We start from the raw sequence: 15,336 nt of genomic DNA, 5'->3' as shown, positions 1-15,336 counted from the left end.
ATTTTGTTATCAATTGTGTGTTTTTTTTTTGTCATGTTTTAATGGAATTTAAGAATAAAAGTAATTTTTGTATTTGATTTTTTGAAAAACCAGCTAGATTTAACGGAAAAGTAGCTGACCCTCCAACACTTTGAGGATGCTATCGCCCTCAGCTGAGCCAACAATCGATAACACCGAACTCTCCTCTAGCCTGGCAACCCTGGCGAGGAAAGCAAAGAAGAAGCACAGTTTGTAAATATAGATTTTCTCTGCAAATTTTCCTGGATACTCCTCCACCATGTCGGATGCCCACTTGGAAGCACCGCCCTCGGTGCGACTGACAAACGATGACTTCCGCAAGCTGCTGGCCACGCCCCGAGCTCCGCCCCCGGGCTCTGGAACAAGCAGCACTTCCGGCGGAGGATCTCTGGCCACGGCGACCTTTGCCACGCCCTCCACCGCCCCCGGAGCTGCAGGATCGAGTGGTGAAAAGAAGAAGGGTCAGAGCAGCAGCGAGCGGAACGATCTGCGGCGCAAGAAGAAGAACTTCTATGCGGCGCTCAAGAAGCAGGAGGATGTGAAGCTCCTGGAGCTGTCGGAGAAGTACAGGGACCGAGCTCGCGAGAGACGAGATGGCGCCAATCCGGATTACGTGAACGTGAGCACGCCGGGCCATGGAAGCAGCACGAATGCCTACCGAGCCGTAGCTCCGGATATGAAATCCGGAATCGATGCGCAGGAGCGGCGGCGGCGAATCATTCAGGAGTCCAAGTTCTTGGGCGGTGACATCCAGCATACGCATTTGGTGAAGGGTCTCGACTACGCCCTCCTGCAGAAAGTGCGTTCCGAGCTGCACTCCAAGGAGGCCGAGGAGGAGGAGATAGCCGCCGCCGTGGCCCGGGAAAAGCTGGCCGAAGCAGCGGCCGCCGCCGAGCAGCTGGAGGCAGAGCGTCGGGAGTCCGAGGACATCAATGCCATCAACGGGGCACTGGCCCGCAATATTTACAACCTGGTGCAGGCACGCCGGTCGAAGGAGGTTCCCCGCAACGAGCTCTTTGCCCCGGGACGCATGGCCTATGTCATCGATCTGGACGATGAGCTGGGCGAATCGGATATTCCGACCACCCTGAAGCGCTCCAAGTTCGAGGTGCCGGTGGCACGGGAGGATGTGGCTACGCTGACCACCAACGACATTGTGATCAACAAGCTGTCGCAAATCCTCAGCTACCTACGTGCCGGCGGTCGCAACAAGAAGAACAAGAAGCGCGACAAGGACAAGCCGCTGTTCTACGAAAAGGAGGTGGAGAACATACGGGGATCGTCTGGCGGTGGTGCCACCAGTCGTCACGCCACCTCATCTTCCTCCTCCTCCAACAAGGAGGGCAAATCGGCTCCCTTGGGCGACAGCATTTACGATGACGTTGGAGATTATCAACCCACTGCCACGCGAGGAGATCGAAACCGCCAGGAGGCCGGCAAACCAACTACCTCCTACTTTGGCGATGGTCCGCCCGATGCGGCAGAGGAGCCCATCATCTCCAGCATTCCCCCACCACCCAAGATATCAAAGGCCATGGCCTCACGCTTCGCCGAACCCGAGGGCTATGCCGAGTGCTATCCGGGCCTGGAGGAGATGAACGACGCCATCGATGACTCCGACGATGAGGTGGACTACACCAAGATGGATCTGGGCAACAAGAAGGGGCCCATCGGGCGCTGGGACTTTGACACGCAGGAGGAATACTCGGACTACATGAGCACCAAGGAGGCGCTGCCCAAGGCCGCCTTCCAGTACGGCGTCAAGATGCAGGACGGTCGCAAGACGCGCAAGAACAAGACGGAGAAGAACGAGAAGGCCGAGCTGGACAGGGAGTGGCAGAAGATCCAGGTAAGCAGAAGGGATCAACTACACTGGTCGGCATAATTATTTTGAATGTACAGTAGAGTCCTGCATGAGTGTACTTGGAAGTAAATTTATAAAATCAGTTAACTTGGATCACTTTTTTCATTTTATTTTTTCATAAGGAAAAACAAGTGATTTAATATAAAATAAATATATATAAAATAATTTCGAATCAACTAAATAATTTGCTTAGTAATTTTATCACTCCCACTCACTTTTATTCTGTGCTTGTATCACTTGTTTTTTTTTTACGAGTGATCAAGTGAAACAAGTGATCCAAGTTAACTCACTTGAACTCACTCACTCTATTTTCAAAAAATTGACTTGTTTGTCAATTCAAGTGTACTCATGCAGGACTCTAATGTACAGTACTCACATTTTAAACTTTTAATATAAACTTTTGGCACCTATAGAAAGAGCACTTCAATTCCGTTTAAATGATACAAAAATGTTTTTAACCCATTAAGCACCCTTTGAAAAGTTAGGACATTTTTTGAAAGTCAAATTTTCACCCTTTTTTCTGGGCTTAAACAAAAATGTTTTGATGCAAAGTTTTTCCCCAATCAAAATTAATAATAATTGCAAATTTCAAAATATTTTTCTTTGTATTTTTTATGATTTTTTGAATGGAACGATCTCAGTAAAATTTTGTATAAAATGGAGGAAAAAGCGTCTAAAATTTTAATTTTCAGCTATTTTTAAAAAATTATAAAAATATAAATAAAAAATATTTTTGTTTTAAGACCCAGGAAAAAGTTTAAAATTTGACCTTCACAATAAATTGTCTAGTTTTCTAACTTTTCAAAGGGTGCCTAATGGGTTAAGAACATTGTTGTGTCATTTAAACGATATTGAAGTGCTCTCTCTATAGGTGCCAAAATGATTTTATTACAAGTTCAAAATATGAGTAGATTTAACTTTAAAATCTGTCAAAATAATTATGCCGACCAGTGTAATTAATCAGCAAACAATTTAACACTATATTTTATCCCTCCAGACAATCATTCAAAAGCGAAAGCTGCCCAAGGATGGTGGAGGTGGCGGTGGTGGTGGCGACGAACCCGAATACAAATCCGCCAAGTACTAGAAAGTCTTGAAACATTATTCTATATTTGTAATGTAATTCTGTAAAACATTAAATATAAGTATGCGCGTACTTGTATTATTCTTACATACTCTCAAATATATGTTTTAGCAACGTTATCACTAGTTTAACTGCTACTGGATTGGGGTTCTTAGGGAGGTTCTTAGGGGGCTTGGCAGGTTGACTTACAGACTATGTGCGGCATTAGCGCTGGTAGTGGGATTCAGAACTGTAAGACGCCAGCTTTAATTGCATCGAGTAAGGCCAAATTTGTGGGAAGTTTAAAGTGGGTTCGACAATCAAATAAAATCGGTTTATCATTTGGTTGCATTGCGCCTACAGTCCCGAAACGCACTGCGTGTGATTCTCAGTTGCTGTGCGAGTTGGATCTACTTAAGCTGGATGGGTGCACCTAGTGCTGCTCTCTAACTTGCAACTCCTCCTGCGTACTTAAATATATGACACTGATTAAATGTAATTACCATCGCGGGAATGCTAATCTTAATCACTACGCGGCTACGTGTAAAAAGGGGGGAGTTGGAGAGGATGGCTGCCATCTGACTTCGGAAAAACCGAAGAATTGCCCTTTACATTGCCCAATGTGGTTTGCAAAACGGGAAAAACGAGGACGAAAAAAATACAACACCGAAATATACAGAATTCCTTTTTCTATGCTTTAAATATTGCTACATTTTTCAGTTAATTTTAACACTCTTAGAGATACTGAAACCATCACAATGATTGTTCTTCGAAAAAGAAGAGATGTTTGAGATTCTCAGAAACTTTAGCTGGATTTAATTAAACAAATAGAAAACAATCTCAAACTAGTTACCTTAAATAAATTTATAAGCAACTAGAAAGGAGAACAACAAATGGGCTGGTCAGATAGCGAGCTTGAGAATATTTGCATATTTCGGATGCCGCCAAACATCCTCATCAGTGACCTTTGAGAAGCAAACCCCAATCGGAAAAATCGGAAAATGGAGCCTAACTTTCAACAACCTAACCACACACAATGCAAAGGGCTCGACGACTCTCTTTGGCTTGCATTCCGGCGAAGTACTAGGGATTCATGGTCTGAGGATCGGATCATAGAAAGAGTGCTGTTCTAGTGCATATGATTAAGATTTATGGGGCCTCCTCCAGCTGCACGTCGTTGCTCAGTCGTGGTGCCAGCTCCTCGCGACTGTCGTCGAGTTGCGACGCCGTCGCTCCACCAGCTTGATGTCCCTGACGCACAGGTCGTGCTTGGAGTTGCTCGCAAAGCGGATGACCGACTGAGTGCTGACCTGGGGCACATGACGCAGATCCAGCCAGATGAGCCCGTCGCACTTGGCCAGGTGCTCCAGAGCGTTCTCAGACACGAGGCGGCAGGCGCTCAAATTCAGCTCCGTGAGACGGGCAATGGCCGTGGTGGAGGTTCCAATCTGCGCCACGCCCGCATCCGTGATTCGTTGGCAGGAGGAGAGATCCAGGTGCCGCAAGTACGGCAGCGACTGCGTGATGTAGCGCACAGCCACGTCGGAGATGTCCGTGCCCGCCAGCTTCAGCACTTTGAGATCCCTTAGCCGCGTCTTCGAGTCACTCAAGCCGGGTCGTGAATCCTTGGGCGGCGATAGGATATCCCTGACGGCAGCATCGTTCAATCCCCTCACAAAGCTGAGATCCAGCGTTTGGAGCGGCGGACAGAGGCAGGTGTGCAGCGCCAGCACTGCCTGGATGGGGCAGTTCTGCAGCGAGAGATTCTTGAGAGCCGGCAGGCGGGCCACCAGCCACGCCAGCTGCCGCTTGGCAATCTGTGTCCAGTCCAGAATCAAATGCTCCGGCTGCCGACGCACAATCGCGGTCAAAAGCGATGCTGACATCTTGTGCTCCGAGCAATTCATTTTCTTCCACAAATCGGGATCAACGGCCGCATTGGACCACACCTTGCACACCGAACAGCAGGTGACCAGCGTGTCCTGCGGCAGATATCGAAAAATGATCTTCAGCACGGTGGGATCCAATGCCAGATTTTGAGCGGAGCTGTGATTAGCCAGCCCATTCGATCCGCTGAGTCCACCATTATTGGTTCCTCGCTCGCCGTTTCCGCCGCCACTGGAGTTAACACCGCTTTGGTTGCTCCCGTTGCTGATTCCATTGGTGGCGGATGCACTGCCTCCGTTGCCACTGGACGACGAGGAGCCGGTTCCACTGGCCGGACGCACCACATACTGCGGCTTCTTGAGCACTCGCGTCGACGAGTTCAGCATTTGCTGGGCCAGCTGCGATCGAATCGAGTTCTTCTTGCGGGAGCCACCTCCTCCTCCGCCGCCACTGCCGCTCCACTGATTGGTGGACACATTGGCGGTTCCTGCTCCACCTGCGCCTCCCTCTGCCGAGGAGCCGCACGGGGCATCGTTGCTCTCGTGCATGCTGCTACTAACGCTGGTTCCATCGTCGCTCTTGCGCCGCTTCCCCACTTTGGACTCCCCGGCATTGGGTGAGATTCCGGGCGACGGGGTGTCGCAGCTGTTGTTACGCTCCGTCTTAACCTCCAGCTGGTGGTGGCGCTTCATGCCGTGCTTCCAGTGCGTCATGTGGCCGCTGGCAGTGCCCGTTTCCATTTCCGATTCACTGGTGAAGACAAAGTCATTGTACTGACCCACCGGGGGCAGCAGCAGGGGAGTTCCCTCCGAGTGGCCTTCGTTAGCACCTCCCGGTCCGTGCGAAACGGAAACACGTCTCACTTCGGAGGACTTCTGACGGGCTCTGAAGTGACGGGGCTAAAGAAAAGATAACCGAAAGATTAGTAAGTTAAAATGAGAGAGAACGCTATAGTCGCGACTATCTAATACCCGTTACTCGGCTAAAGAGAGTGCAAGGGAGATGGATATATAACTTTTTTTGATTGCGTATAACTTTTTATTCAATGGCCCGATTTGAAAAATGTCTTCTACATTTCGATAGGTATAAATATACAACAAAATTGCATTTATTCTTCTCGGAAATCTTAAAGATATGGGCGCCAGACACATTTTAAAATCGTTAGTGGGCGATTGTGGGCGTTAGAGGGGGCGTGGCGCTCTGCTGAAATAAACTTGCGCTGCGTAGGAAGCCCAAGAATATGTGTGGAAAATCTCAATCTACTTGCTTTTGTAGTTTCCGAGATCTCAGCGTTCATACGGACGGACAGACAGACAGACAGACGGATAGACGTACATGGCTATATCGACTCGGCTAGTGACTCTACGAGTTACGGGTATAAAAATGCATTATTCCCAGCACTCACCTTGTAATCATAATTCTTGCCTGATCGACAGCAGCTGGGACACTCCCAACTATTCGGCAGATCCTCATTCACAATACCCTTGGCATCCGCCGCATCCTCTGTGCCGTCCAACTGCGAGAGTGCGCAATCGGGGTGGGCGATTTCGTAGCATACGGAGCACTCCATCAGCGCCGATGGCCCGTCGGCGGAGGCCAGTTGCTTGGTCTGTGGCGAGACCGGCGTCTGTCGCCAGCCATCCAGGTGACAGTAGACACACTGCGCCGTGACCGGCAGCATGGGCGACAGGCACTGGCGCATCATGCACGTCTGCTTGGCCCTGCCGGGTCCTCCGAACTTGACCATGTCCATGCAGAAGGGACAGGTGCCGCAGTCGGAGCGCTGGCAGGCGGCACAGTTCTTACAGCGCGTCCTCCGCCGTCGCGGTTGTCCGGTGCCAGTCAGATTGGGCGACAGTTTGGCATTACCATCTCCTGGCGAGTGGCAATTGTCCATGTTGAGAATTCCTCCTCCTCCTCCTCCTGCTTCACTGTAGCCGGAGCTCGTGGCAATGACACTGATGGCGCCACCTCCTCCGGGACCAGATGCCATTCCTCCCACGCCAGTAGGACTCCCCACGACTGGGGATCCTCCTCCAACGGAGCTTCCCAATCCGCCGGCTGTACTGCTACTGCTAGCGGCAGCTGCCACCAATGCGGTGGCCAAATGCATCTTCTTGGGTGGGCGATACTTGAGCGTATCGGTGGGCAGGACAAAGGTGGCCTCTGTAAAGTAAATATTAATTATTCTGTGCAATCTTAACTGCCATTAAATAACCCACCTGGCTGCGTTCCGTTTCCGCCGACTGCTGCTCCACTGCCGTTCTCCAGCTGCTCCTTCTTCATCACTCCATTGCTGTACTCGATCCCTGGCCCCATTCCCATGGCAGAACCCACTCCTGTCGACTGAGATGTATCTGACTCGGCATCCCTGGCTCGGCCCGCCTCCAATTGCTGTTGCTCCCGTATAACCTCCGCGTTCTTTCGCGCTATTTCCTGTTTTATCTCCTGCTTCACCCGTGTGCGATCGTACAGCAAGAAGGGCGGCTGCGATCCAGGTGGGGATTTCAACACCGAAACGCCTGTGATGGCCAGATCCTGCTGATCCTTGCAGTGACGCTCCACCAGCGATCGAACGTCCTTGATCAGCGCCACGGGATCCAGGACCAAACTGGGCACGTTCTTCTTCTGCGGCGGCAGATCGTACAGATACATCACGATCTCCTTCAGCCCGAAGAGCTCGTGGTGCGTGAGGTGGGTGTGCGGACGGGCGGCCATTTCCTCCTCGCTCAACGAGGCCTCGCCCTCCAGGTGCGAGTGGCCCAGCAGCGTGTGGACATAGCGAGCCAGGACGTACCAGAGCATCTCGGTGAAGAAGGGATATCGGAACTTCTGGGGCACCTTCGTGCTATCCTCCACACTGGCCGTTTTCAGTTGTTTAACTATGCCGAAGGAGTGCAGGAAGTTTCCGCCAAATACGAGGGACTGAGTGGGCGTGTAGACTGCATGAATCCATCCCGTGGGTATGAAGAAGGTGTTTCCTGCCGTCAAATAGACCCTGGCACACTTTTCCACTGTGTCGCCAAAGAAAACATCCGCCTGTTTCCCGGAGAGAACCCACTTTTCGTACAACTGAAGATTGCGATCTGTGGGTGGAATCAGCCAGAACACCTTGCTCCCTCGCAGGATGTGATACCAAACGGATGTGCCGCCAAAGTCAATGTGGAAATCCGTGTAGCAGTTCTTCACCGACATGAGGCAGTACTTCTGCACCTTCGGGTACATCATGCCGCCCAGCAGGTTGGTGCCCTCCCGCTGGGCGTCCTTCAGCTGCTTGGGCCACACCACGTCCACCCAGTCGATCTGGCGCACGATCTCCGGACTCTGGACGAACCTGTCCAGTCGCGTGTGCGAGAACTCCAGCGAGATCACGTTGAGCAGGCGGTCCTTCTGCGGATTGTCGTAGTACTGCTGCCACTCCTTCATGGTCATCTGCAGGTTCTTCTGCGTGTTCACGTCCATGACATCAAGGAGTCTCCTGGATCCCACGCACAGTCGCACATCGTTCACTGTGAACTCCTGAGGATCGGGCATTCGTAGGCCCAGTCCCGCCTTGTCCCGGAACAACAGGGGGATGTTGAAGCCGTGCTGTTGTAGGAATCTGTGTGGATCAGGTGAAAATCGTAAAGTTAGGAGGTCTAATCACTGTAAACGGCAGTACACTTAGGGAAAAAGCGCACTTATGTCTCCAATCATAACGAATCATACACCAATCACAATAAATCATACACCCAATTAAAATAAATCACGAAAAAATTAATTTTGAAAATATGAGCTGTCGAGGATGGTGTAGATGAATATCCTCCTTAGTATGGTTCCATTTTTGAATAAATCCTATCTTTAAAAATCCTTTTTTTTGGATTTTTGTGTTATTTTCTAAAGGAAAATGTTTGTTCCCTTCTTTGCGTGGAGTTGTGTTAAACAGTTTGAATTTTTCAATATCTTTAAAACGACTAAACTTACAGGCATTCGTTTTATGTAGTTGCGAATAAATTTGGAAATCCTACACACATAAAAGTGGAGAACAGAAAAGTGACAAGATCAAATGTTCTTCAATTTGAGATCTTGAAATCAAGACGAAAGTACTCTCAGGTTTGTTTATCAAGATCATGCATCCACATGCAGGGGGGGGGGGGGGGGGGTATTCGGGCGAAAAATCTCCCAACTCGGGTGAAATGTACAAGGAAATGTGATATTAGAAAATAATGCAAGAACATTTTTTTATGAAATTTCCACTTCAGATAAAGCGATCTTTTAAAAAAGTTGACTTTTGGATTGAATTAATCTTGGTTCACTTTTAAGATCGAGAGAACGGTTTTCATGAACCCGGCATGAAGCTTACATATTTAGCCGATGATGGCAGTAAGTAGTCAAAAATCTGTTAACAAATCTTTTGTAAGTTAAAGTTCACCAGGACGATAAGTGTTTTCGTTTGGTACGAGAAAAGTTCATATAAAAAAGAATGTTTTTAACGATCAAAATAAATATGAACATAAATAAAAACCTATACGCTAAGCCAATCAATTTCGCTACAACGATCCCATTCTAGTTGTTTTACTACATCCGTCGTTTAATGTAGGTCATAAAACAAAGCGAAACATGTCCGTTATCCGCAAAACGATAATCACCGTCGATTAGCAAGCGATAAATAGTGCAAAAGCTTGAGATACTTACGCCACTGTGAGATCGCATCCGCGCATCTCGCGCACCATTCCCGCCTGTGCGAACTTTGAAGATTCGAGCTTCTCGGCGACGCTGAATCCGCGCGTCCCCTCGCCATCCTCGTCGCCCAGCGACCATTCCTCCAGGTAGAGCTTCCGCTGCTTCCTCTCGCGCTGCAAAGAGAGAGAGAAGAGAGTCAGGTTGAGTGACTGCTAGAAAGCCTAAAAATATACCGCCTCTGCCAGCGACTCTGCTGACGCCATCACAATGATTAACTTGCTCCTCTCTTCACCACAGTGATGTGCTCTCCGGGCTCACCCGCTCACTCTCCCAGCGACCATCGCCTTCACTTTCTCCGGTCGCTCGGAGGACTCTCTCGCGCCTCTAAATTTTCGTTTTCATTTGCTCGCCGATGGGGATGCCAGTGTTTTGAAAACTATCGTATACTTTTGAAAAGGCTTTGTTTTGAAACACTATTTTTTTCACAACTCGAAGAAGTATTACAATATCACATTTTGAATTACATTCAATTGAGTATTAAGAAGTATTGTAATTGAAATTTCTTTAAAAATGTTTGAACACTTTAAATCTGATTTATGAAATCATTGATTCATTTTAAATTAAAATAAATATATTTAACATTATGAACACGAGAGCTTATTTTGATTGATTTATCAATCACCCGGTTGTTCCAAATGGGTTCAAACAAGGTGGGTCTCAGACTCACTATCGGATAACACTAACGAATGTAATTAGAGAGGGAACCAACAGAGAGAGAGAAAAACAGAGAGCCAAGCGAATCAAGAGAGAGCTACTAAGTGGGAGAACTTGGGAAGGCTGGCAAGCAAAAATCTATTTAAGCAACATGCTAAGCTCACTTTTTTTCACTCGACCAATTTTCAGCAGCGCTGCTAGTGCGCTTTAGTCCCGTAGAAAAGTAGAAATATCACGAGTATTTTTGGGATACTCGAAAACTACGAAAGTAATGTAGTTGTCTTAGAATCGAAATGTTCACATTTCTGACAACCGTTGATGAGTTGTGACCCAAAAGCTTTCCGTTATCCATTAGATTCGGATTTCATCCAAAAGTTTCAAGGCATTTTCGAAGCAATTATCGCATGGTAACCGTTTTGCGGTTTCGCCATGTTCCCAGCCAATCACGCCTTTGTGATGTTTAAATGCGTAAATACAGCTATGATTTATGTAGTAATATTAAAATAATGGCTCTTACTCTGTATATATTAGGTTTTAATCACTTATATTATTAATTGTTTCTAAAAACCCCCGGATCTGTTTGTTTCTAAATCTTATCACCTCACAATTTAGGTAATCACAGCAATGTGGTCTTAAAACATTTTCAAGCTTCTCTTATTTGTCTATTTATAGTTTTGGTAAGGTAGGCCTTTTTTAATCAGCCCGGCTAGGGGATGGATGGCAACACTGGTTGGCAAAGGGCAACGGGATTCGAGTTGTCCACCACGACCTGCTTCTCTCTTTCCCTCCCGCTTCCTCCTTTCGTTCACTATAGCTGTCTCCCTTCAGTGCGCATGCACTTTGCATGCGAATGCTTTGTTATTTTGCACTGGTGGTGGTGCATCGCCGGCAGAGAGGCAAAGAATCTGAGAGATTGGACTGAGAGATTCGTATCGCTGAGATGCGATGAGATGAGAGACTGTTGCTCCAAGGAGCGGAGAAGGAACAACAAATACGGAATACGAAATACAAAATACGAAAAACGAAATGCATTGCCATGTCTCCTGCTTTGAGTTTATTTTGGCCGCTGCAAGTGGGGTGGTAGGGGGAGGGGGGCTGGGCTGCTCAGGGGGCGGTAGCGGCGTGCTTGCAACGAAAAATCTATAAACATGGATGCGCCTGCCCTCGTTTGTGTTTGTACTTGGTATCCGCTGGTATCCGCGAGCGTGAGTGTGTCTGTGTGGCATATCCTTTTTAAGCGGCTTGCCCCACAGAAATGCTGAAACTTGTTTGGCATGTTCTAAACGATTTTTAGTGACTTTTCATTGTGGCCACGCTGTTGCTGCTGCGCGGCTGTGGCTGTTGTTACTGTTTTATTTTTTTCTTGGCCGAAAAGCTTGTTTTGGTGTCTGGCCGATTAACAATCGGCAGGTAGGAGAGGAAGCAACAACGACGAAGACGGCCGTAAGCACACAGAAAAAAAGATATTTACATTTCTCGTGAATAAAGGTAAATTGAAATGAGTTCGTCACTTGCTGACGTAAGATCATTTCTTGGGGTATATATTTGTAACTATTGTAACTATACCATTTGGCATTTCAAACTATTAATTATAATAGATTTTTCTTCCTGTGTAAGCGAGGAAGCAATGACAACAACAACGACAGCCGTAACCACATAAAAAGTTGCGTGTAAGACAGAAAACCAAAATCCAAATCCAGTCAAGTGGTTTCGTATTCTTGTTGTGGTGGCGTCACCTTCGCCCCACCACACCACCCATTCCCCCGCCCATCGGCTGGCCACCTGGGTACCCTAATGTATTCTATTTAAGGTGCTAATTGCGGACCCTTATCTGCCATGTGCTCCGGCTTGCTCCTCCATCCGCTAGCTCCCTCTCTTTCTCCGCGTTAGTCACCATAATGAGACCTCTCCCTTCCACCTCTCCATCCAGCAATCCATACATTTTTAATGGGCGTTCGCTCCTCTCCGCCTGCGTGCCACTTCAATATGCATAGATAGACAAGTCGGTGGGAACTTAAGGAGACTAGCGACTGGCCGCATACCCTGCATGGCGATTTAATTACTATTCTGTGCCGGTAGATAATGTCAAGGTTGGCTTAGATTGTGCTTTTGAAATGATAGGACGAATATAAGATACACTTTCCTTTATCACTTCTGCAATTATTTTAAATTGCAATGATGATAAAAAAAAAAAGTTTATAATAAAAATACCAGGTCAAGGTCTGAAAGGTTTAGTATGAGTTTAAAAGTTGTTGAGAAGTCATAGAAAGAACATACACCACCCTACATGTTTCTTTATTTATTAACTTTTTTTTTTGACAGGCTTCTAAAACAATTGGTTGCACTTTGAGCTCAATCTTGAATATTAAACTACCGCCTTTCATATAGTTTTTATGCACATACTTTCTGGCCAGTAGGTCAAACCAACATATGCATACCCTTTATAAGAAGGGTATAAATGCGTGTAGCCGGAGGGGAGCGAGATTCCGTCGACAAGTGCCGGGCGGGAATTCTTCGTCACCGCTCGAAGCGAACGGAAAGCGACGAGCGCCAGCAGCTGCTGATCCAATTTTGGTGCTAATCAAATGCGCAGGCCGAGGGAACTGTGAACGTGAACTTTGCAAGTTGGCCAACGATATGAAATCAGGGAGGCACCCCCTTAAAGCAAAGCCACCTAGCCGTTACCCACGCCCACGTATCACTTTGCTACACAGAAGAAAATATGTTTAGGAAAAGTCCAGGTTCGAATATAGGTGCTAGTTAGTTTCTTAAGCTTAGTAAATAACATTTTTATTTCTTCGATATAATATAAAATTTTTTACAAATTAAACTTTTCTCTCCCGACATTGTCACTTAACGTGCAAAGAAAAAGAGATCCGGTTCAATAGGTTTGTTTTTCTGTGTAGACCAGTGTCAACGTCAGCATTACTCCCGTCTCGCTCCCCCTCCCCCTCTGTATGTAAATATGTTGGGCAACAACAACGCAACAATGCCCTGTTATCTACGATATGGAATAGAAACCGAAGCAGAAACACACCACACACAAACCCACCAGCCGAGCACCCTCACTCACACACACACATGCCAATGGCAAATTGAAAACGAAATGCGAGGCAAACAACAACAATGGCAATAATAGCGAGAAGAAGAGAATAACAAACAGCGAATATGGCAAATAAAGCTCATTGCTTTCGGTCATGCGGCCTCAGTTGAGCTCCAATGCTCAACGGGCGCAAAGGAAAATGGAAAAGGCAGAAAATATACGAAAAGCTGAGGAGGCGGAGGTGGGGGCGGGGCAATTGGGTGAGCATGCATTTTATTTCCACCGATTAATGATGAGTTTTACGTTTGCTTCCACAACCGATTTGCTATCTCTTGCTCGCACTCTTTGCTGATCATCTACTTATTAGGGCTCGGCGGGCTTATCAATCACGGTTACAGGTGTATTTCGGTATGGTGAACCAGAATCAGGGGGGGTTAACTAATTTATTTAGCTAATAAACCTTATAAATCGAGTTTCCTTAAAAAAAAAGCTTGCACAATTCAAACATCTGGTAAGACGAAATTAGAGTTTAAATACTTCGAGTTACAAAATTTCGGTTATACTAACTTCGACTTATGGTAGTTCACTGTATTTTCAAAAACTCAACTTTGACTTTCACAGTTGCACTGGGCGACAGGAAATGCAACTTAGGGAGGCACCACCGTAGGTCGTCGTGGCTTTATCGGTTATTGATAGGGGGTGAACCCAGCGGAAGGGGGAGGAACAAAAGTGGGGGCAGTACTCACCAGTTGACGCCGCTGCACGCCTTTTGCATTTGGACTGGGATTGCCGTTGTTGCCGCTGTTGTTGCCGCCGCTGCTGTTGTTGTTGCTGTTGCTCTTGGCAGGCGACGACCCCGTTTCAACGGCGGTGGACATCGCTGCCTCTTATTATTTCCCCGTTTTATTGTTGTACTGCTGTTGCTGCTCGTTTCGGTTCCACTCGACGGACTCTATTTGGCCAGGTTCAACTGGAAAATCACGGAAAATCGAAGATGAGGCTGATGCGTCAGACGTTTAGTGGCGTTTTTTCAAGCAGTTTGCAGTCCGCCGCCGTCGCCGCACCAGCAAACTAATTACGCTTATTACTTCACACAAATTGAACGGCCAGCGCACGCACACACACCCACACAAGCGGACCGACACGCGACGCAGAGCAGCGCTGGGGCACAAGCTCACTCACACACGGTTGGTCGACGAATGAGCGGACAAACGGAGGAGCAATGCAAACGAGCGAGCGAGGGAGGGAGCCTTGGAGCCCAAGAAACCCACCAGCCAGAAGCAGAAGCCGAAGCCCAGCCGGCAAACTCACCACGCGCGGCAAGTACAGAGGCTCGCCGTCGCAGGCAGCCCCCCACCACGTGTGCCGCTGGGCGCCCCGGGGCTACGCCACTGCCCACCGCGAGGCGGGGGAGGAGGGGCGAACCGAGCCGCAGAGAGCGGAAAAACAAACGAGCGTGGTGAGTTCGGCGAGGCGTGCTCTCGGGATGCTCGGGCTCTCTCCTCCGTGCATCGGTCAACGTGATGTTTTGCCATTCAACACACAAAAAACGCTCACTTATCACGCTCCACGTATATTCGCCACTTTCCCATGAACTTGTAATAAGAATTCTAAATTTGCACTTCGCCTCGTATCTAGTTTTTGTCAGATTTCCGCCGCCGCGGATGCGATTTCTGTGGTGGTGGCTCTGCCTTTCGCCCTGCTTTTGTTCTGACTCGGCTTCTCGTTCTCCGAATTACAATCTTTTCGCTTGCGCCATGGAGTAAATCTTAATTATAATTAATTTGGCCGTCTTCAAGAGGGCAGGGCAGTCGACCGAACACTCAAACTCAGCCGTTTGGCATCGCCAGCACACGCACACACTGGCCGAAATTCAAATTACCAAATTAACACCGCCTTCAGTGGGTTTTCGGGCGAATCACTCTCGGACGTACTCGAATTTTTCCCGTACGCGATTCGCTGAAAATTCTCCGGTCGGAGCGCAGCGATCCGACCTCTTTGCTATTTTTTTTCAGTATGACCGCAGCCGCAGCGTAGCGAAACGTTGCCTGTTTTTTCAGTGTGACCTAGGGATGTCAAAATATC

The 15,336-nt window shown here is 47.9% G+C and overlaps 2 protein-coding genes across 3 annotated transcripts; one reads left to right on the top strand and one right to left on the bottom strand.

The window, feature by feature from the left end:
* Nucleotides 1-77: 77 nt before the first annotated feature.
* Nucleotides 78-3,085, top strand: beag (IC cytokine homolog beag). Its single transcript, XM_017144795.3, has 2 exons — nt 78-1,867; nt 2,880-3,085. Exons 1-2 carry the CDS (start codon nt 278-280, stop codon nt 2,967-2,969), a joined length of 1,680 nt encoding a protein of 559 aa, XP_017000284.1. The 5' UTR covers nt 78-277; the 3' UTR covers nt 2,970-3,085.
* On the bottom strand, nt 2,974-15,274 carry Kdm2 (Lysine demethylase 2). Of its 2 annotated transcripts, XM_017144794.3 has the most exons (6): nt 15,134-15,274; nt 13,998-14,221; nt 9,507-9,667; nt 7,055-8,433; nt 6,238-6,998; nt 2,974-5,731 (listed from the first exon to the last, which is right to left on the bottom strand). In XM_017144794.3, the coding sequence occupies exons 2-6, from the start codon at nt 14,127-14,129 to the stop codon at nt 4,127-4,129; spliced, it is 4,038 nt and encodes a 1,345-aa protein (XP_017000283.2). In that variant the 5' UTR covers nt 14,130-14,221; nt 15,134-15,274; the 3' UTR covers nt 2,974-4,126. The 2 variants fall into 2 exon arrangements, with proteins under 2 accessions (XP_017000283.2, XP_017000281.2); XM_017144792.3 differs by lacking the exon at nt 15,134-15,274 and having other exon boundaries at nt 13,998-14,449.
* Between the last annotated feature and the right edge of the window lie 62 nt (nt 15,275-15,336).

This window comes from Drosophila takahashii, chromosome 3R, assembly GCF_030179915.1.
Source record: "Drosophila takahashii strain IR98-3 E-12201 chromosome 3R, DtakHiC1v2, whole genome shotgun sequence".
NCBI classification, from domain to species: Eukaryota; Metazoa; Arthropoda; class Insecta; order Diptera; family Drosophilidae; genus Drosophila; species Drosophila takahashii.
The sequence above is the reverse complement of the archived record's forward strand: the minus strand, read 5'-3'. Positions and strand labels throughout refer to the sequence as shown.

Bases quoted from the DNA above. Each gene is read 5' to 3' on its own strand.
- Kdm2 (XM_017144794.3), bottom strand. From the start codon at position 14,129: ATGTCCACCGCCGTTGAAACGGGGTCGTCGCCTGCCAAGAGCAACAGC. The intron at 9,668-13,997 runs GTGAGTACTGCC...CTCTCTTTGCAG, and splicing joins GCGTGCAGCGGCGTCAACTG to CGCGAGAGGAAGCAGCGGAA. The intron at 5,732-6,237 runs GTGAGTGCTGGG...TCTTTTCTTTAG, and splicing joins GCAAGAATTATGATTACAAG to CCCCGTCACTTCAGAGCCCG.
- beag (XM_017144795.3), top strand. From the start codon at position 278: ATGTCGGATGCCCACTTGGAAGCACCGCCCTCGGTGCGACTGACAAAC. The intron at 1,868-2,879 runs GTAAGCAGAAGG...TTATCCCTCCAG, and splicing joins GGGAGTGGCAGAAGATCCAG to ACAATCATTCAAAAGCGAAA.